The sequence below is a fragment of the Mesoplodon mirus genome (assembly GCF_964341445.2).
Source record: "Mesoplodon mirus genome assembly, chromosome: 12".
Taxonomy (NCBI): Eukaryota; Metazoa; Chordata; class Mammalia; order Artiodactyla; family Ziphiidae; genus Mesoplodon; species Mesoplodon mirus.
In genome coordinates, this window is record NC_138988.1 from 40,953,630 (window position 1) to 40,974,475 (window position 20,846).

General features: G+C 37.2%; 1 protein-coding gene across 4 annotated transcripts in view; it reads left to right on the plus strand.

Annotated features, from left to right (window-relative positions):
• The window catches only part of SETD2 (SET domain containing 2, histone lysine methyltransferase), a 120,869-nt gene that overhangs the window by 66,349 nt on the left and 33,674 nt on the right, over nt 1-20,846 (plus strand). The window contains exons 12-14 of one of the 4 annotated variants that reach the window (XR_014295471.1): nt 507-1,169; nt 3,893-4,176; nt 19,003-19,051. Coding sequence is in view for 2 of the 4 variants with exons in the window: in XM_082637943.1 (XP_082494069.1) it covers nt 507-1,169; nt 3,893-4,009 (780 nt within the window). In the remaining 2 variants the exon portion in view is untranslated. Of the gene's footprint in view, nt 1-506; nt 1,170-3,892; nt 6,769-19,002; nt 19,052-20,846 lie in introns of those variants that run through there. The other 3 variants (XR_014295472.1, XM_082637942.1, XM_082637943.1) reach the window with 3 other exon arrangements.

A 20,846-nucleotide genomic window follows, 5' to 3' on the forward strand; every position in this document is an offset into this window, starting at 1 on the left:
AAACTTTTTAGAAAAACATACCCAGGATGAGGTCCAGTAGTGTTTATATTTTTAAAAAATCTACCTGGGTTTGAGAACTACTGGTGGAGAATATTAATTACACTAGTCCTATTTTGATGTGTGAGCAGTCACCTGCTTCACTTTTTATTCTTGCTGGTCAGGCTTATTAAAACACTTTTCTGGGACTTCGCTGGCGGTCCAGTGGTTGAGACTCTCAGCTTCCACTGCAAAGGGCACGGGTTTGATCCCTGGTTGGGGAACTAAGATCCCACATGCCTCGTGGTGCAGCCAAAAAAATAAAAAATCAAACACTTTTCCTTCCATACTAGAGGAAAGTAATATTATGACATTTAAATCCGTCCGTGGTTACAAGATTTAGGTCTTAATTTAATAAGACAGTAAAAAAAGCACTGCTTCTGCAGAATTGATCTGAGTCCCATGGAGAGGCTTGGAAAGTCAACTGTACAAAGTGATGTTTGTTTTTTTTTTAAATTATGTTTAATCAGATTATAAAGACTTTGGAACATTTACCCATTCCTACTAAAAATATGTTGGAGGAAAGCAAAGTACTTCCTATTATTCAACGTTGGTCTCAAACCAAGACTGCTGTCCCTCAGCTGAGTGAAGGAGATGGGTATTCTAGCGAGAATACATCACGTGCTCACACACCGCTCAACACACCTGATCCTTCCACCAAACTGAGCATAGAAGCTGATACAGACACCCCCAAGAAGCTAATGTTTCGCAGACTTAAAATTATAAGTGAAAATAGCATGGACAGTGCAATCTCTGATGCTACCAGCGAGCTAGAAGGCAAGGATGGCAAAGAGGACCTTGACCAGTTAGAAAACGTCCCTGTAGAAGAAGAGGAAGAGTTACAGTCACAACAGCTACTCACACAACAGCTGTCTGAATCTAAAGTTGATAGTGAAATTGCTGTGGAGGCCATTAAGCTACCCACATCTGAACCAGAGGCTGACACTGAAATAGAGCCTAAAGAGAGCAATGGCACAAAACTAGATGAACCTATTGCTGAGGAAACACCATCCCAAGATGAAGAGGAGGGTGTATCTGATGTGGAGAGTGAGAGGAGCCAGGAACAGCCAGATAAAACAGTAGATATAAGTGATTTGGCCACCAAGCTCCTGGACAGTTGGAAAGACCTAAAGGTAAGAAAACATTTCTGTTCATTTTAACCTGAATTACCCAGGTTTAGAGTTCTATAAACCTTCAGTCGAATTACCTACTTTTCTAGCTATGTGTATTTTTGAAAAATGGAATACTATCTCTCTGTCAGCTAATTATAAATGTCTTTATAAATAAATAATGTCTTTTAAACCTTGGCCAGAAATACCAGCCAAACTAATATACAAACATCCCCCTTTTCCTTGTTTACAAAGGTATATCACAACAGTAAATTCAGTCATTCAAGTGGTCTTTACATTAAAAACAAAAATCCTTTTAGTAACCAATATGGATTCTACATTTGAGCCTATGTAAGAAAAAAATGAATGTTTAAAATAATTGGAAATTAATTTATTGGATTAACTAGAAATTAATTAAAAATAAAATTAATTGGAAGCCAAGGTAATTTTGCAACTTTTCATCAAAAATGATTGAACATATAAAGCTATAGAATCATGCTTGTTAGCTTGGTGGAATGTCTCATGACAAAAACAAACAAAAACTATTGAACGTAAATACCTGTTCCAGTAAAACAACATTATATGGAGCTAGTTCATATTCAGTTTTATTATTGTTTCTGAAATAGGCCTACTTTTAAATGCCTATTTTTCTGGCCAGAAGATGTTATCGAGAAGAAAAATACAGAGTTCTGGAACCCTTACATCTAATACTTGCATAATCACTTGTTAAAGTATATAGCATGATATGCAGGGTTTTCTTTGCAGAGAACCCAGTCTGGGTCTTGGATAAACACAGAAGTGAATAACAGGATGAGCCTAGGAGAGATGTGGCAAATTCTGATTGTAAGTGGGATCCTGGGATCCAGGTCTTGAGGACTCTGTGGGAACAGGTTACTACCTAGCCTCTGTTTTTCTGTTCCTTCTTTCTTGCGCCAGAGGTGAAGCAACCAGATAAACCAAGAATACAGATTTGCAGCAAAATGGACACCTGAGTCTTCTCTGTTCCCAATTATGACTACAAAGTTCACCCATTATATCCTACCATTTGACCCATAGGGAACTATCCTTATACTGAGCAGAATGAGTAGTTGGTTGGTTGTGCACTGTGCTTATTTTTGCATTTGTAATTTACTGTGTTGAGACCCTTCTTTAAGTATGGTGTGGTTTCAGCTCTCATTTACCCATTTGAGCTCTTACTCATGCTACTCTTTGATCACCTACAGTTCAGCATAAACTCAGCCTTATTATTTGAAATCTGACCTTTTTATAAATATAAAAGGAAAGATTCAGAGTAAATCTGTTTATGATACAACATGTGAACGCAGGAACTGGAGTTGCAATTAATTGAAAGACCTGCTGGGACAGTCCTTTGTGTGAACCTTTATTTAAGGCCTGCTTTGTGATGGCACAGGAGTCCCTGGACGAAGTCCCTCTTGTGTTTGGAGACTGCTAGTAGAGCCTGTGCTATGATTGGCTCAGTAAGGAAGGTGGAAATGGAGACAGACACTCAGGTGAAGGTAGAAAAGACCTTACAGACATAGTTTTATAGAGAGGGGGGTTGTAGACCTAGTAGTTCACTTTTGCCTGAGAAGGCTCTGGTTGACGTAATTAAAAAAAAAAAAGACATAATCATCTTAATTTCTTAAAAACCTGTCTCTTCTTAAAATCTGAAATAAGTAAATGTTTTTGTTTCTCTGTATGATAGTTTTTTAAATTATAATTGTAATGATATAAATTATTCTCTGGAATATCCTTAACTCAATTAGATATAACTGGTACTTTAAACTCACACTCCAGACATAAATGTTTCTGAGTCCTACAAAATTATTTCTTCCCTTGCTTGTCCTCTTCACTCCTATCTGAAAGATCAAAGTGGTTGCACAGTACTATGTAGACTGATGATCCTCTTGACTTGAGGTTTAAAATTTTATTTGTACCTAAAATATATTCTTAACGTTCATACTTTGGATTTATCCCAATTCTTAGCATCAAGGAAGTTATTAAATAAAATTCTCCTTCCTCAAACTTTATAGTTTGCTCTGGAATCATTACCCATCTAGAATTGCATTACTGAGAAATGTTTTTGCTTTCCTGAACTGTGATGTTTTGTTACGCATTGATGCTGGGGTTCTTAATTCATCTATCATTCTAATTAACATTCACCATGGTTCTAATTTCAAAACCGGTTATAGTTGTCCTTAAAAAATATACTTCAGCTAGGGAACCCATAATTTGAACATGTTTTAGAGAAACACCTTGACTTGATGTGATTACTATATATCCATCCTATTCCCGGCATTGAAAGAGTTAACTACTTCTGTCTGACTTCCACCTGTGTGTTCAAGTAGATGTTGGCAGAAAAGAAAATGTGTTATTCAACCAACCTTTATTAAGCACCTGTTGCCAAGCATGTGTTAGTTGCTGATGTTAATTTCAAGATTATACTAAAAAGCATTTATCTAAGATTGTGGTTATGTTAGCCACTCCAAGCTTCCCTGACCTTCCTGGGCCACTGTAACATTGCTGGACATGTGTTCCACTTGTCCTTTCTACATACTGGATGGAGTGAAGAACTGAAAGAGGTTGCTTCAGATTTCTTAATCTTGATTTTGCTGTGAAGGCAGACTATAGGGATCATCAGTAAATGAAAGAGGGTGGGAGGGAAGGGAATGAAGCTTCATGAATTACTCTTTGTCCTCCCAGATCTGATGATGATCCCCCTTGTAACTTGAACCATTTCCATCTAGCTTCTCAGGGCAGCAAGGAGCTTGTTAACATCACCAGCTGACCATGTGTCTCCTTTTCTCAACTCCATTTTCAACTTCGTGCTGAAGAAAAACAAGAACCTAGCGTGCATTCTGTGAAGAAAACAGGAAGATGGTTGGGAAGTTGGATGATGCATGAAAAATATAATAGGTGAAAAGAGGACAGAGGTGGTTAACTCACTGGCACCGGCGTTATTTTGGTGCGTCCATTGCCGACAATGGATGTCGTTCTGGGAAAATCCCGACTCCTGGCGAGAAAGGATTAAGTGAGCTACTTTTTCTATACCTCTATACACAGGACCACTGCCTTGGTTCCACAAGGCTTACACATTTTTTACTCCTAAAGTAGACCTCAACAAGAAACATCACTTAGCACATTGCTACACATGAGCATGTATTCATTTTCACATGCAAATTAACTAGGCTACATTTTCAGCAGGGACATGTGCATATATTTCTGTTTGTAAAAGGAATTACTGTACATCACCCCTCTTGCTGAAAATATACCCGACACTTCACAGGGCAAAACAGCTGGTTATAAGTGATGATTAATTATAAACTTGACTGGAAAATCTTCATTTGGATCATGAGAAGAAGAGGTAAGGTTCCCATGAATTTGGCAGTTTCAGTTGCAATTAAACAGCTGAGAGATTGTGATGGCTAGTGATTCCAGAGCCTCTCTTATAAACACTTAGGTTACAGGATGTGTGTCTCCTTATAGTGAAGTCTGAGTAGTTACAGTTACACCTGGATTAGATGATTTAGGGACATTTTGTACATGTGATAAGTTGGACTTTTCTTAAGAACCATCCTTATTATCTTTTTCATCTTTATCTCGAGACATTATCTTTAATTAAACATATTATTTTCCTAGAAAGTTAAGCATTGAACTCTCTACAGAAGTTTTAAATAATTCAGAGAGTTACCCAACTGAAAAGTTTTGAGTCTGGGGAACTCCCTGGTGGTCCAGTGGTTAGGACTCTGGGCTTCCACTGCTGGGGGCCTGGGTTCAATCCCTGGTCGGGGCACTAAGATCCCAAAAGCCACGTGGTCAAAAAAAATAAAACAAGTTTTGAGTCACTGCTTGAAATTTTGGTTCCTAAGTAATATGTGAAATCTGCTATGCAACATTTCAAAATGAAATGATGTGCCCTGAATTTCTGTAATAAATTTCAAAATCCTTAGTAGACATTATTCTGTATCCAAAAGGATCAGTATTACTTATCCTTTTGTGTAAAATACAGAATTGCCCCCAAAGAGCACTATTTTAGGTACCACTACATTGAATTTTTGTTATAAGAATCTCATTTGATAAAAGGCAACCATGGTCTAAAACTTATTAGTAGCCTGGTTTCTTTATTATCAGATAATACTTTCATCTAAATTATGGGGTGGCCTAATCTGCCCCGCTGCCTTTTTTCGTAAATGAAGTTTTGGGGGGAGCCCAGCCAAGTTCGTTCATTTACATACGTCTGTGGCTGCTTTTGCACTGCACTGGTAGAGTTGAGTAGTTGCATCAGACTGGATGGCCAACAAAGCCTAAAATACTTACTGCTTTGTCCTTTACAGAAAAAGTTTGCCAACACCTAATCTAAATGATAAAGTACAGAATCTGGCTGCTCTAAACATTCTGATTTTGAATGAAGTCATTGTGACACTTTATTCTTTTGGGTGAGCTCTTAATTCTGTTTCCCTAAAGACATAATGACCATGTTTCCATACCTCATGAAGTTACTTTTTTTTAAAAAAAAGTCTTGACTCTGTTTAGGAAAAGTTACTTTAAGTGATTTGGATATAGGACTATCTGAGAAGTGGGAGAGTATATACATTATAGAGTTACTGGGCTAGAAGACACCTGTAAGGAATGTCGTTCTTCCCTCAGGACCATGATCAAGTTAGTCGGAAACTTAAGAGACTTTTCGAGTACAGATAAGTTGGTATAATCTAGTTTTATATATAACCATAATGAAAATATATAAATTTTCCTTCTTAATGTTCTTAACTTTTGATTTTGATGTAATTTCAGACTTACAGGAAAACTGCAAGAATACTGTTCTTTATGTATTCTTCATGTAATACACATCCAGTGACAGATGTATGTTAAAAACATTAAAAATTCCTCTAAACCCTTCATCCAGATTCCCCAGTGTTAACATTTTACCAAATTTACCTTAACATTTTCTCTTAATTTCTTTTTAACTTTTAAAGAATAAGTTACAGATATCATGCCCACTGCGCCTAGATATTTTTAGTGTGTATTTCCTAAAAACAAGGACATTCTTCTTTATGACTTCAGTGTACTTATCAAAATCAGCAAATTACAGTGACACAATACTATTAATCTGTTAAACAGACCTCATTCAGATTTTGCCAGTTGTGCACATAATGTCCTCTATAGAAAAAAGAAAATTTCTGATCCAGAATCTAACCTGAGATCAAGCATTATTTACATTGAGTTGTATCTCTTTAGTATCCTTTAATCTGCAATAGTTAGTTCCTCAGTCTTTGGCTTTTATAAACTTCACATTTTTGAATATTTTTAAATTTTTTAGAATATTCCTCAATTTGGGTTTGTCTGAAGTTCTGTTTGGAATGTTCGTTTATCCCATTACTGGCATTGTCAACTTCAGTCACTTGGTTGAGTTGGTGTCTGCCAGGTTTCTCCAATGTAAAGTCACTATTTTCCCCTTTATAATTAAAGAGTATAATATAGGAGCACCTTTGGAAATAATAAATACTCTTTTGTGTAATTTATCCATCCTGTGAATTTGCCTGAATCTTGTACAACTCTGATTGTTAACAAATGGTGATTTTCTAATCCATCATTCCTTTTTCTGTATTTCTATACAGTGGTAGCAGTCTTAACAGGTTATTAAAATTACTTGCTTAGATGCTTGTTTCTCCTCACAGGACCATGAGATCTTCAAGGGCAGAGACCATTCCTTAATCGTTGGTAGTAAGAGTTACTTTTATCATGGTATCTTTTTAGTAATGGTTGTAATAAGTTACCACTTAATAATAGTGAATGACTACTCTGTGCCCCCTACAATCTGTGCTACATTCAGTATCCAGAGTGATCTTTTTGGAAATGTACATCTGTTCATGTCAAAGTCCTATTTAAAAGTTTTAAATGGTTCCTCATTACATTGTTAAGTTAAACCCATTTTTCTTAACAAGGCTTGCATACCATGCCATGACCTTATTTATGTATGCATTTTCACCTCAAGAGTTTCTGGCCTACCAGAGGGACAGTGCTATTAATGTTCACACACACACACACACTCTCTCATTGACTTGTTTCTGAGAAGACTTGCTTTTGTTTAGATGTCTCCTCTCATTTAAGTTTCATCCTTTCCCCTGAAAACCATTCCTGTTCCTCCAAGACAGAGTATTCTGCCTTTTCTTTATGCTCCCATAACATCCTTTCCAATCATAGGAGATAACATTTCGTAATTGTACATTGTGCAGAGGCAGAGACTGTGTCTGTCTTGGTCACTTGAGTCTCCTCAGGGCACTGTGAGAGAGTACTATGTAGTTTGGTACTTCATAAATATTTGAATGATGAAGTGAAGAAGGTCCTTCTTTTTCCATGGTACCACACTGCTGCTATTTTTTTTTAATTTAAATTTTAATTTTTTGGCCGCACACCATGGCATGTGGCATCTTCGCTGAACAGGGACCGAACCCACGCCCCTCCGTAAGCACGGAGTCTTAACCACTGGACCACCAGGGAAGTCCTGATTCTTCTTGAATCCATAATGTGTATATTTTATTTGATAGGTGGTCAGAAAATACTTGAATGAGTGTCATGTAATCTTTACAACCCTGTAAAGTAAGTGGTGGTGTTTTTATCAACTGTAAAAGGGAAACAAACAGGCCCATGAGTTTGTAACTTAACTTTAAATGACACAGCTGAAAATTATCTTCTGATTTAATCCTATGTTCTTTCCATTCCTTTTTCTGATCCAGCAAATAGTGATTGCTACGTCCTTGCTAGACAGTTCATGCAATTATGTATCTTTGCTGAATACTTTTCAGACTTCTCTCAATCTGTTTCTGTTTTAATAACTGTAATAAGTTCAAATTCATTCTTAAATCATAGAAATTATCATTTTAGTGTTTTGTTCAAGTATCTTTTTTCCTTAATGCTGCAGAGATCAACCTGTGATCTATGATTGAATTTCAAGGGATTTTCAGAACGCTTGAAATCATATGTAAAACTGTGGGGTTTTCTGGGGCAAGGGTCCACAAATATGAGCAGTTTCTCAAACAGGGGTGTGTATATATGTGGGTTGGGAAAAGAACGAATTGTGGTCCAAAAAGTGTTTTCTGGATGGTCTTAGCTGCAGCGTTGTATTGACTAGTGCAACATATAACTTCAGTGAAGTCTCTTGGAGGGCTGTGGTGATTTTTATGTTTTAATTAGAAAAATTATAGGGAGGTAAATTTGAAAGTGTAAAAGAAAATCTTAGATTTGGAATTAACTTGCCTAGAAAACAGAAATCTGAAATTTGAGAAACATTTAATCATCATGACCTTGATTATTCTTCAGTGATTACTTACCAGAATAAAACTTTAATTTTTCTACACACATATTTTACTACTGGGCTGGGGAGGCCTTGAAAGCAGGCACATGTGTCAGGTGTTCACCTTGTGCTTCAGTACTAGTGGAAGCCTGGCACATTTTAGATGCGTGTTGAATAAAACCGAGTGTTGTTAAGGTAGAGTTTTTGAATTAGACTCAAGGTGGGTAAGGCTAGAGAAGGAGGAATTTGGGGGGACAAGTTTAAACTGAATGGCAGGGACTTCCCTGGTAGCGCAGTGGTTAAGAATCTACCCACAAATGCAGGGGAGATGGGTTCGAGCCCTGGTCTGGGAAGATCCCACTTGCTGCGGAACAACGAAGCCTGTGCGCCACAACTACTGAGCCTGCACTCTGGAGCCCTCAAGCCACAACTACTGAGCCTGCGTGCCACAACTTCTGAAGCCCACACGCCTGGAGCCCGTGCTCCGCAACAAGGGAAGCCACCGCAATGAGAAGCCTGCGCACCACGACGAAAAGTAGCCCCCACTTGCTGCAACAAGAGAAAGCCTGGGCACAGCAATGAAGGCCCAGTGTGGCCAAAAATAAATAAATAAATTTATTATTTTTTTAAAAAGAGAGAGAAATGGAATATTACCAGCACCCCGGATGCCTTCCTTTAAAAATAAAAAATAAACTGAATGTCAGTGAACTAGGAAAGCTTTTTAAGGTATGGTACTTGCTAAATAGTATTTAGAAGTTGCCTTGGGAATCCCCATGTTCCTTAGGCCTTTGCCTGAGACTTTACAGCCCCTCATTCTTTACCTTGAATGCAGTCACAATGCACAGAAGTCTTTTGGTACTGTGTCTAGGGCTGCTTCTGAGGCATGTTACCTTTTCTTTTAATTTTTAAAATAGACCATTCCTGCACACGACAAAATTCAAAAGGCATACTGCAAAAGGCAACATTTCACTCCTAACCCTGCCCCGTGTCCTGTTCCCTGGAGGCAACCAATACAACTAGTTTGTTGTTAGCATTCTAGAGATAATTTGTGCATATTATGTGTATATATTTTGCCTTTTTTACAAAGCTGGCACCACTGTTTAGCTCCTTTTTACTTAATATATTGTAAAGATTATTTCATACCAGTTTATGAAGAATTTATCTTTCATAACTGCATAGTATTTTATTGTATAAATATACCATAGTCAGTTTATCATAATCATATATTAATCAGTCCTCTATTTCGGCCATTTAGGTTGATTATTTTCTTTAGCTTAGCAGCAAGTAACTTTTTGAACATGTTCACATATGTGGGATATATATGTTGGATAAATTACTAAAAGTTGTGTATCTGAGTCATAGTCTGTGTTATTTGTAATTTTGATAGGTACTGCCAAATCTCTCTTCATAGTTGTACCAGTTTAACTCTCATCAGCAATGTTTATGTGTAAGAGTGCCTGTTTCACTACATCCTGGCCAACACAGGTGTTGTCTAACTTTATGTTGGTCAGACTGATAGGCAAAAATGGAATATTGTTATAGTTTTAATTTGCATTTCTCTTATGCATGAAGTATTGAATATATTTACGTTTATATTTCCTATTGTAAGAACTATGTCCATATCCTTTGCCCATTTTTCTGAGTGGCTGAAAACTGAAATTGGATCTTATTATCTTTTGTTTGTTGGGAGCCCAGCTGTCTGAAGTTAAGAGTGTTTCTTCAGGGGTTTAAAAGAATAAATAAAATTATTCTACTCCCTTTTCCCCTTACTCTCCCTTCCTCCGCCCCTCTCATGTGTGTGATTTTATAAAACTTCCAGACATGTGTATTATCTTCTAAGTTATTTTTCCAGTCAAATCTCAGGACCTCTGTGACCTAATGGAGATACCCCTACTCCCACTTTTTGTAATACAATTTATGAGATAAAATCATAGACTCTTAACACTTCACAGGGGTATGATGATCGAGGTACAGTTCTTCCTTCTGTTAAAGGAAGCTAAATCCGGGTTATAGAACCATTACCACTGAAAGCATTTCACAGAATTATGCTGAGGGAAAAGGAGCCTAGGGTATTTACATATCAGTATTTGCCCAGTAATTAATTAATTCCTTCCTTCCTTCCTTTCCTTCCTTCCTTCCTTCCTTCCCTCCCTCCCTCCCTCCCTCCCTCCTTCCTTCCTTCCTTCCTTCCTTCCTTCCTTCCCTCCCTCCCTCCCTCCCTCCTTCCTTCCTTCCTTCCTTCCTTCCTTTTTCTTTTTTTTCTTTTTAACCTTAGAGTAGTATAGGGCCATAGACATTGAAGTTATATGTTGTATGTTCATTTTTTAAATTTTGTTGTTGTTAATCAAGAAAATGGATTTTAAAAATCTTTATGCTAGTATATAGAATTATGAATCAGGTTCCAAGACAGTCATATATTACCCAAAGATGTGCTTCTATTTCTCTAGATCAAGGGTTGGCAATTTTTTTCTGTAAAAGGTCAGATAGTAAATATTAAAATACTTAAATTTAAAATGTGACTGTGAGGCCTCAGTTTCCTCCTCCCTTCTTCTTCCCTTCTTTCTGCCTTTTTCTTCCCCTTCCTTTTTCTTCTTCCCTCCCCTTTTCTCCCTCTCCTTAAAAATGTAAAAAACCGTTCTTAGCTGGGGTTGAAGAGGCGCTTAAAGAACCAGGCTGCAGGTCAGACTTTAGGGTGTAGTTTGCTGACCCCTGCACTGGTGTGTGGAATTGTGAATCAGGTTTCTTTACAGTCTGATATTACCCAGATATAAGTGTTTTAATATCCTTAGCCTAAATGACTAACAGAATTGATTTAACCATGTATTTTCCAAGATGATTTGTCTGTAAGCCATACGGTTTCAATGGGAACCAAATGAGCTTAGTTTTTTCTGTTGTCATTTTTTGGCTGCACCGCACAGCTTGCAAGATCTTAGTTCCCCCACCAGGGATTGAACCCAAGGCATGGCAGTGAAAGTGCCAAGTCTTAACCACTGGACTGCCAGGGAATTCCCGAGTTTATTTATTTATTATCATTTTATTTCTCTGAGTTCTTACCTCTTTTTCTAGATTTTCAGTGTTCAGTAAATTCATGTAAATATTTGGTTTCTTTGCTTCTAACCCTGAAACTTCACAAATACCTGAAAATCCTAGGAAAAAGGATTTTTTTAAATGGAGTTTAAAATGGGGTTTTAAAAAAATCTTCTAATACATTCAGTTATCTTGGAGAAGCTTATCTCTCACATGTAACTAAATAAACATTCATATATACATATATACATATACACACGTATATGGTATTCTCAGTATCTTCACAGTTTCAAAATTGCTTAGAGAAACAAAAATTATGACAAAAAACATTAGTGAACTGAACACTTAAAAAAATTCTTATTCAAAGGTCCCTTCTCAGTTAACATCAGCATGTATCGTTGTCCAATGGGTTATTTTCTTTTTCAGCCAGTCTCACTGTTATAAAAGTTGGCAGGCCTATTATGAAATTAAAATGCACTGATTTCATAAAGTCAGTAAAATAATATTGAAGTTGTAAAGGAAATATATAAGACCACTAGTGTACTAGAAGCATTTTCAGAAAAAGTAATGAAAAGATTCTGAGATACTCTTGGGAAAAGAATGTTGCATCATGTTATCAGTTAATTATTTGGAAAAAGTATACCAAAAAATATCAACAATTGACTCATCTTTTGGGGGGAAGAGTTGGTGAAGTTTTGTCTCATGTATTGATTTTGGGATTACAAATTAGTGAGTTGGTGAATTTGCAGATACAGAACCTCTGAATAATGAGGATAAATGGAATCATGAAATCTGTGGCTTTTTGTGTCTGGCTGCTTTTACTTAGCATAGTGTTTTCAGGCTTTATCCATGTTGTGGTATGTGTCAGTTGTTAATTACACTTTATAGCTGAATAATACTCCATTGTATGGATATCATTTTCTACATATCGTTATATGAGCCAGTATGAAATTGGGTGGGGGACGGATGGATAAACACAGATGCAGAATTGCTAGATCATAGTCTTTGTTTCTTATTTGATGCTCTTTGCCTTTTTAATCAAAGGTATTTTATGTTTCTTTAATTCTGGAAAACTCATCTTCATTATTTCTAAAAAAGTTCCTTCTCTCCTAGAATTCCTTTTACCTGGAGTTGGCACTTTAACTTCTAGCCTCCATATCGCATAACTTTGCTTTCACATTTCTTTCTGTCCCTTCCTGCTGCCTTTTTTTTTTTTTTTTTTGCGGTACACGGGCCTCTCACTGTTGTGGAGCATAGGCTCCGGACGCGCAGGCTCAGCGGCCATGACTCACAGGCCCAGCCGCTCTGTGGCATGTGGGATCTTCCCAGACCGGGGCACGAACCCCTGCCCCCTGCATCCGTAGGCGGACTCTCAACCACTGCGCCACCAGGGTAACCCCCCTTCCTGCTGCTTTTTATCTCCTCTTCCAGCTGTAAAAATGGCACCTTGCTCAGAGTCTCTTTCTCTTTTTTGTTCTTAGTATTGCTGTCATTTAGGAATAAAGATTTGTTTGACACATACACTACACAATTTTATCTGTACTTGCTAATAACAAGGAAAAGTAGTCTTAGTTGTAAAAAGTAAATCTGTTATTACAGAATATATAATCTGATCTGTATATAATAAAAGGTAAAAAATTATACTCTCATTGTAAATTACTTTGTTCTCAAAGTCTTGTTTAGCTAAAGAACAGTCTATATCAGTGTTAAATTTTTACACTTTCCAGAAAAAGTATTGGTTTGTAATTTTGTTTTAATCCTGTTTTTTACTACAGTCTATTCTATTTGAGTCTATATCATTTGAGATGTGTTAAAAATATGCTGGAGTACTTTGCCAACAAACTTCCAAAGAGTACTTTTTGAGACTGTTGGAAGAAAACATCCCAGTTTAGACCCATTTAGTGTGACCTATTAGCAGTAGGTAACTTTTTCAAGTGTTGTTTTTTTTTTAACTAAAAATGGGTAGTATAAAAACCGTATAATTAAAAGTGAACTTCTTTTTCCCATAAGGGAATCTGTTTACTCAGAATCTATTTACTGTACTTTAAATATAATCTAACTGCTTTTGGGGAATAGTGATTCACATACCGTAAAGACAAAAACATCGAACTCATAGCTATATAATATTTCTTGAGTTAAAATGGTCCTTTGTTTTAGTATCTACATTCCTTTCTTTTCTCCCCAGCTTTATTGTGATATAACTGACATTTATTTAACATTGTGTAAGTTTAACGTGTACACCTGTTGATTTGATACACATGTATATTGCAAACTGGTTACCATCATAGTGTTAGCTAACACCTGCATTATTACCATTTCTTTTTTTCGGGGAGAATATTAAAGATCTATTCTCTTGGCAACTTTCAAATATATAATACAGTATTATTAACTGTGTCACTATGCTGTACATTAGATCCCCGGAAATTACTCATCTTATAATTGGAAGTTGGTAACTCTTTGACCAAGTTTGTAACTCTACCTCCCTTCACCCCTGTTTTAGTCTCTGTTTCTATGAGTTCAGCTATTTTGGATTACATATAATAAGTGATATTGTACAGTGTTTGTCTTTCTCTGTCTTATTTCATTTAGCATGATACCCTCAGGGTCTATCCATGTCACAAATGGCAAGGTGCCCTTCTTTCTCCTGATTGAATGATAACCATTGTATACATATACCATAGCTTCTCTATCCATTCATCTCTTGATGGACACTTAGGTGGTTTCTGTATTTTGGCTATTGTGAATAATGCTTCAGTGAACATGGGAGTCAGGCATCTCTTTTGAGATCTGCTTTTCATTTTGTTTGGATACATACCCAGAAGTGAGATTGCTGGCAGGTGTTTATTAAGAAATGGAAAACTTACAGTATGAATCAGGTTTAAAGATTTTCCACCTTTTAGTTTCATTTTCCTTCAAGTCAGCCTGTTTTTCTCTATGTACCTTCTCTCTTGCAATCTCTGACAGTAACACAATATATCGATTGTTTTCTTATGGTTTTCCCAGATTGTGGATCTCTTGCTTTAGCCTATTTCCTGAATTTTAGGTCTATATTTTCGGCTTTCTCTCTCTCTTTTTTTAAAATAAATTTATTTACTTATTTATTTTTGGCTGCATTGGGTCTTCGTTGCTGTGCATGGGCTTTGTCTAGTTGTGGTGAGCAGGGACTACTCTTTGTTACAGGGCGCGGGCTTCCCATTGCGGCGGCTTCTCTTGTTGCAGAGCATGGGCTCTAGGTGCACGGGCTTCACTAGTTGTGACACGTGGGCTCAGTACTTGTGGCTTGTGGGCTCTAGAGTGCAGGCTCAGTAGTTGTGGCACACGGGCTTAGTTGCTCTGCGTCATGTGGGGTCTTGCCGGACAGGGCTTGAACCTGTGTCCCCTGAATTGGCAGGCGGACTCTTTAACCACTGTACCACCAGGGAAGTCCCTTCAGGCTTCTCTTGGCTCTCTCCTCCACTTGCCCTTCAGACTCAAGCTAATAATCTTGTTTTATAAGCTGATTCTTTGTCTTTGGTGTACATTTCTGTTAACATCTTCATCATTTTTCAAGTAACCCATAGTCAAAACATGTACCCCTTTTGTGATTTAAAAAATTTCTATTGCTAATTATAACAGTTGCTTTAAAAACACTTTCTAGATAACTAAACTTTTTAGTTAGGGACAGTATTGTTGGAAGATAACTTTTTTTGAAATTATGACAGGTTAGAATGACATCTTCAGATCTTTTGCAGGTGTTATTTTAAATAGCCACCACTGCTTAGTTATTTGCACAGAAGTAGAGCTTGGACACTTGATCTATTTTGAATGCCCCGTTGTTGAATTTATATATATATATTTATTAATCTATGTCTATATAATTTAAATGCTGGATAATTCATCTACAGTAACTTTCGAAAGATTTTCCATCACTCTGTCAGGAATTATTGTTAGGTCTTATAAATTATTGTACCTAGTATGGTACAATGTACACTGTAGACAATTTGAGATGTATTTCACACAATCTAGAATATTGAATTTTAGGCCCTCCACATTGGAGTGTCTTTAACATTCTCTTCTAGTAGACAAAATTTTGAGACCTTATAACTCTGAAAAATACCTTTATTCTATTCTTGTTTGGCAAATCATATAATTACCATTTGGAAATAAATTTTCCTTCAAAATTTTCCTTCAAAATGTTCAATATGTCATTGCATCATTTTCCAGCTTACAGTGTTGCTATTTTGATACCATTTTGATACCATTTCGACTCCTTTGTGGTGGGAGGTGCTCTGAGCCCTCTCTATCTGGTGACTTAATATGTCTTTCAGTTCTAAAAAATTTTCTTTACTTTTCTTTTTTTTTAATATATACTTTCTTACCCTCAGTTTTCTCTCTCCCTGCTTTCTGGCTACCTGTTAGGAGATGTAGGACTTCTAACTCTTATCCTCTAATTTTATTTTTTTAATCTCCCATTTAGATAAAGGATTAGTGTGAATGAAGGCAACTCAGATAGCATTTTCAGCAATGGATTCTGTGCCATGCGGGTGTGACATTATTCCAAACAGATTTTCATATCATGTAGGCTAACACTATTGCTATTTATTCACAAGACAGAATGATCCTAAGAAATGTTACAGTAATCTTTATAGGGCTGCTTCCTTCTTACTTTTTGTTGTTGTGGGACTTTGGAAAAATTCTGTTGCATTTCAGGGCCTCAAAGTATATAATCTTAGTTTCCAGCTTAAATTTTGTATACAGCTTTGACAATATGAAGAGGAGGATGTTAGTAATTCCAAGTGCTTGGGTGCATGTTGATAGAACTTCCCCATAGTGTTAGGCATACTCTAATAGTCAGTAGCTCTTGGTCACTAATCAGTAGTAATCAGCCATTTTGTGAACATCAGCATACCTAAAATTTTTAAAAATTATTTATTTATTTACTTATTTATTTTGGCTGCACTGGATCTTCCTTGCGGCGTGCGAACTTCTTAGTTGTGGCATGCATGCATGCAGGCTCTAGTTCCCCAACCAGGGATTGAACCCGGGCCCCCTGCGTTGGGAGCACAGAGTCTTACCCATTGGACCACCAGGGAAGTCCCTGAATCCTTTTTTTAAATTGAAGTATGTTTGACATACAATATTAGTTTCATGTGTACAACTTAGTGATCAGAATACATTTTCTAGTTAGCAGTTGCTCTAAACTTTTGAATGGGATTAAGAATGTATCTTTGAGAAGCATTTTCTCGGTATATTAACCACCACCATAGAATGGGTCCCAAACTTGAGGTCTGTAATAAATTGCTATAAATGTTTGTAGTGAATACTTGTAATGCTGAGACCTTCTGCAAAAGAAACTAAATAAGTTAAAATTGTGTAATTCTTAGTTGACTCAGATATCCCTCGATAACATCTGTTCTGAGCACCCTTCATGAATGAACTCTTTTGGAGTGCCTAGGTTTACAGAGTACCTAATGCAACAGTCATTTTCAAACTTTTAAAATTAGCAGAATACCTGTTTTTCCCTATAATGTGGGTAGATGCTGATAAGTGGCGTTCTTTTTCCTGAGTTTGTTAACCCCTCCAAGAGGTGGATAGAGAAGTCAGAGCTAAAAGTGTTAAGTCCTTCCTCTCTTTATCCCTGATTCATACCCACAGGTAGACATTGAATTAGACGACTCCAGGCATCCCTCAGAGGAATAGATTGGAATGTATCCTCTCTACAGACAGAAGCAGCCCAAGAGGAGAAAGAGCCCAGATGGCTCTGAGCTGAGGACAGATATACATAGTTCTGTCTCTCAAATTCTCCCTTGTGAGGAAGGAACGAGTGAGGGCTGTTAAGAGAAGCCAGTAGTTCAGTGATGTCCACCTTCTCTGGACAGCAGAATCATCTGGGGGAACTTCTAAGAAATACAGATGGGGCTTCCCGGGTGGCGCAGTGGTTGAGAGTCCGCCTGCCGATGCAGGGGACACGGGTTCGTGCCCCGGTCTGGGAAGATCCCATGTGCCGCGGAGCGGCTGGGCCCGTGAGCCATGGCCGCTGAGCCTGCGCGTCCGGAGCCTGTGCTCCGCAATGGGAGAGGCCACAACAGTGAGAGGCCTGCGTACCGAAAAAAAAAAAAAAAAAAAAATACAGATGCCTGGGACCCATTCCCAGAATTTTAGATTCAATTTGTTTTGGATAGTGTATCTATGAAAGTTGCCTGGAGTGGTTTAATTCTGCAGCCAGAATTGAGAATCCCAGCTGTAGTGGAAGTTCTACTTAGAAAAGGCTAGGGGGATGGTGGATGTTAACCTACATTTGTGGATAAATCCCCAAAATGGTACTCCTTCCCAGAATACTGCCACTGTGTCATCTGGTACAGATGATAAAAGGCATTGTAACCTTGGGCAGGTTGCTAAACTTTAAGTAAGTTTTCCCATTTGTAAAATGGAGATAACAACCTCATAGGGTTGTTTTGAAATTCAAATAAGATAATGCATTCATACAGATTGCCCTGCGTCTGTAAAGTCCACACTGGCATTTTTAATGGCAGGTGAATACTACATCTTGAACTTCCCTCAGTTGTGTGACATGTGGGTTATTTCGTTTTCCACAAATGCTGCTAGAACCAAAAATCATGTGGAAAGATTTTTCTTGGAGTACAATTCCTAAAAAATGGGATTACCAGGTCATATAGGTGTGGTCGATATTATGAGATTACTCTGAAGAAGGGTTTTATATGATGCACCAATGAGAATGTGTGGGTTTGCCATTTGCCCACTTAACAAGGTGACTGGATAAGGAAGTATGTGCCCAAGAGCTACTTGATGGACTTAGAACAGTGAGAGATTGTCAGGGAACAGAATTGTTTCTAGGCTTTAGATTCATACAGCAAGAAAAGGTACCTCAAGGCTTAAAAACAGTTTATATTTCTCAAGAACAATTTTGATAAAGTATTAGGTAGTATTTGAAGAGCAACAGTGATCTAAAACTTTCCTTTTTTAAAATAACAGCAGTATAAAAGTAGATTACATTTGGCCATTAGCCAAGTTGATTCTGTATTTATAGAAAAATACGCTGAATAGCAGGAATTGTCTTTACACATGTAATTTTTCTGAAGTGTGTTTATATAGCTGAGTTATTACTAACCTTTTCTTCCCTTAAGTAGGGATGGCAAGTGAGATGTTTGACTTGTTCATATGAATACTCTCAGTAAAGGAACTATAGATGACTTCATTTTATGTGCAGAAGGCATATAGAAATTAAGATTATCAGGAGGTGTATTCCTGCCAGAAATAAAATGTCTTAGTTACTTAGTCTGCTACTTGGCTAATGGGGTCATACAAGCCTGGTAGACGTTTAGAAATAAACATGTATTTGTGCTATATGTTTTTACTTGTTTTTTAAGGGACCAGGATCTATTTTTATTTAAAGCCAAACATAAGTAAAATTTTGGAGAATAATTAAATACCAGATTGTTCCTACCCATTTCTTTGTTGCCATGTGAAATCACTCAGCTTCAAAGCAATCACCACTTCCATTCCACACTGATAACTCTTCTTTTGGTTTATTTTTTGCAGGAGGTATATCGAATTCCAAAGAAAAGTCAAACTGAAAAGGAGAGCACAAGTAGGTATTCAGAGATACTTTGTGCATATGGCTTTACAAATATTCTTTTAGAAATATGCAGATGTAACTGATAAGAACTTTATTTTGTTTTTGAAACCAGATAATATGTCATTAGGTAAATGAAATATTTGGTACAAGTTTGAAAACATGCGTTTTTAAAAAAATTTTCTTGGAGTATAGTTGATTTACAATGTTGTGTTAGTTTCAGGTGTACTGCACAGTGAATCAGTTATACATATACCTATATCCACTCTTTTTTAGATTCTTTTTGCATATAGGCCATTACAGAGTATTGAGTAGAGTTCCCTGTGCTATACAGTAGGTCCTTATTAGCTATCTGTTCTACGTATAGTAGCGTGTATATGTCAATCCCAATTTCTCAATTTATCCTTCCCTCCTTTCCCCCCGGTAACCATAAGTTTATTTTCTACATACGTGACTCTCTCTCTGTTTTGTAAATAAGTTCATTTGTACCATTTTTTTAGATTCCACACATAAGTGATATCATATGATATTTGTCTTTCTCTGTCTGACTTCACTCAGTATGACAATCTCTAGGTCCATCATGTTACTGCAAATGGCATTATTTCATTCTTTTTTATGGCTGAGTAATTCCATTGTATATATGTACCATATCTTTATCCATTCCTCTGTCAGTGGACATTTAGGTTGCTTCTCTGTCCTGGCTCTTGTAAATAGTACTGCAGTGAACATTGGGGTGCATGTTATCTTTTCAAATTATGGTTGTCTCCGGATATATGCCCATGAGTGGGATTGCTGGATCATATGGTAGCTCTATTTTTAGTTTTTTAAGGAACCTCCATAGTACTGTTCTCCATGGGGGCTATACCAGTTTACATTTCCACCAACAGTGTAGCAGGGTTCCCTTTTCTCCACACCCTCTGCAGCATTTATTGTTTGTAGATTTTTTGATGATGGCCATTCTGACCAGTGTAAGGTGATACCTCATTGTAGTTTTGATTTGCATTTTTCTCATAATTAGTGATGTTGAGCATGTTTTCATGTGCTTTTTGGCCATCTGTATGTCTTCTTTGGAGAAATGTCTATTTAGATTTTCCACCCATGTTTTGTTTGGGTTGTTTGTTTTTTTGGTACTGACTGCACAAGCTGTTTGTATATTTTGGAGATTAATCCCTTGTCTATCACTTCGTTTGCAAATATTTTCTCCCATTCTGAGGGTTGTCTTTTCGTCTTGTTTGTAGTTTCCTTTGCTGTGCAAAAGCTTTTAAGTTGAATTAGGTCCCATTTGTTAATTTTTATTTTTATTTTCATTGCTCTAGTAGGTGGATCTGTGCATTTTTATTCTTAGTGAATTTTTGTCAAAGCAGATGTCCCTTTATACTCCCTGTGTTGTTTCTTTCCTTGAAGTCATGGCCTTTTAGTAGCTTTTCTTCCGTTCATTTTTTCATCTAGAGCAGACATTCTTTTTTTTTTTTTTTTTTTTTTTTTCCAGTACGCGGGCTTCTCACTGTTGTGGCCTCTCCCGTTGCGGAGCACAGGCTCCGGACGTGCAGGCTCAGCGGCCATGGCTCACGGGCCTAGCCGCTCTGCAGCATGTGGGATCTTCCCGGACCGGGGCATGAACCCGTGTCCCCTGCATCGGCAGGCGTACTCTCAACCACTGTGCCACCAGGGAAGCCCTAGAGCAGACATTCTTAAACCTGTACTCCTTAGGTGTGTGTAAGTTTTTACCTGTAGATGTTTATATGCAAAATTCTTGGTATACATTCATTTTACTGGGGAAAATTCAAAACTTTCTTCAGATTCTCAAGGA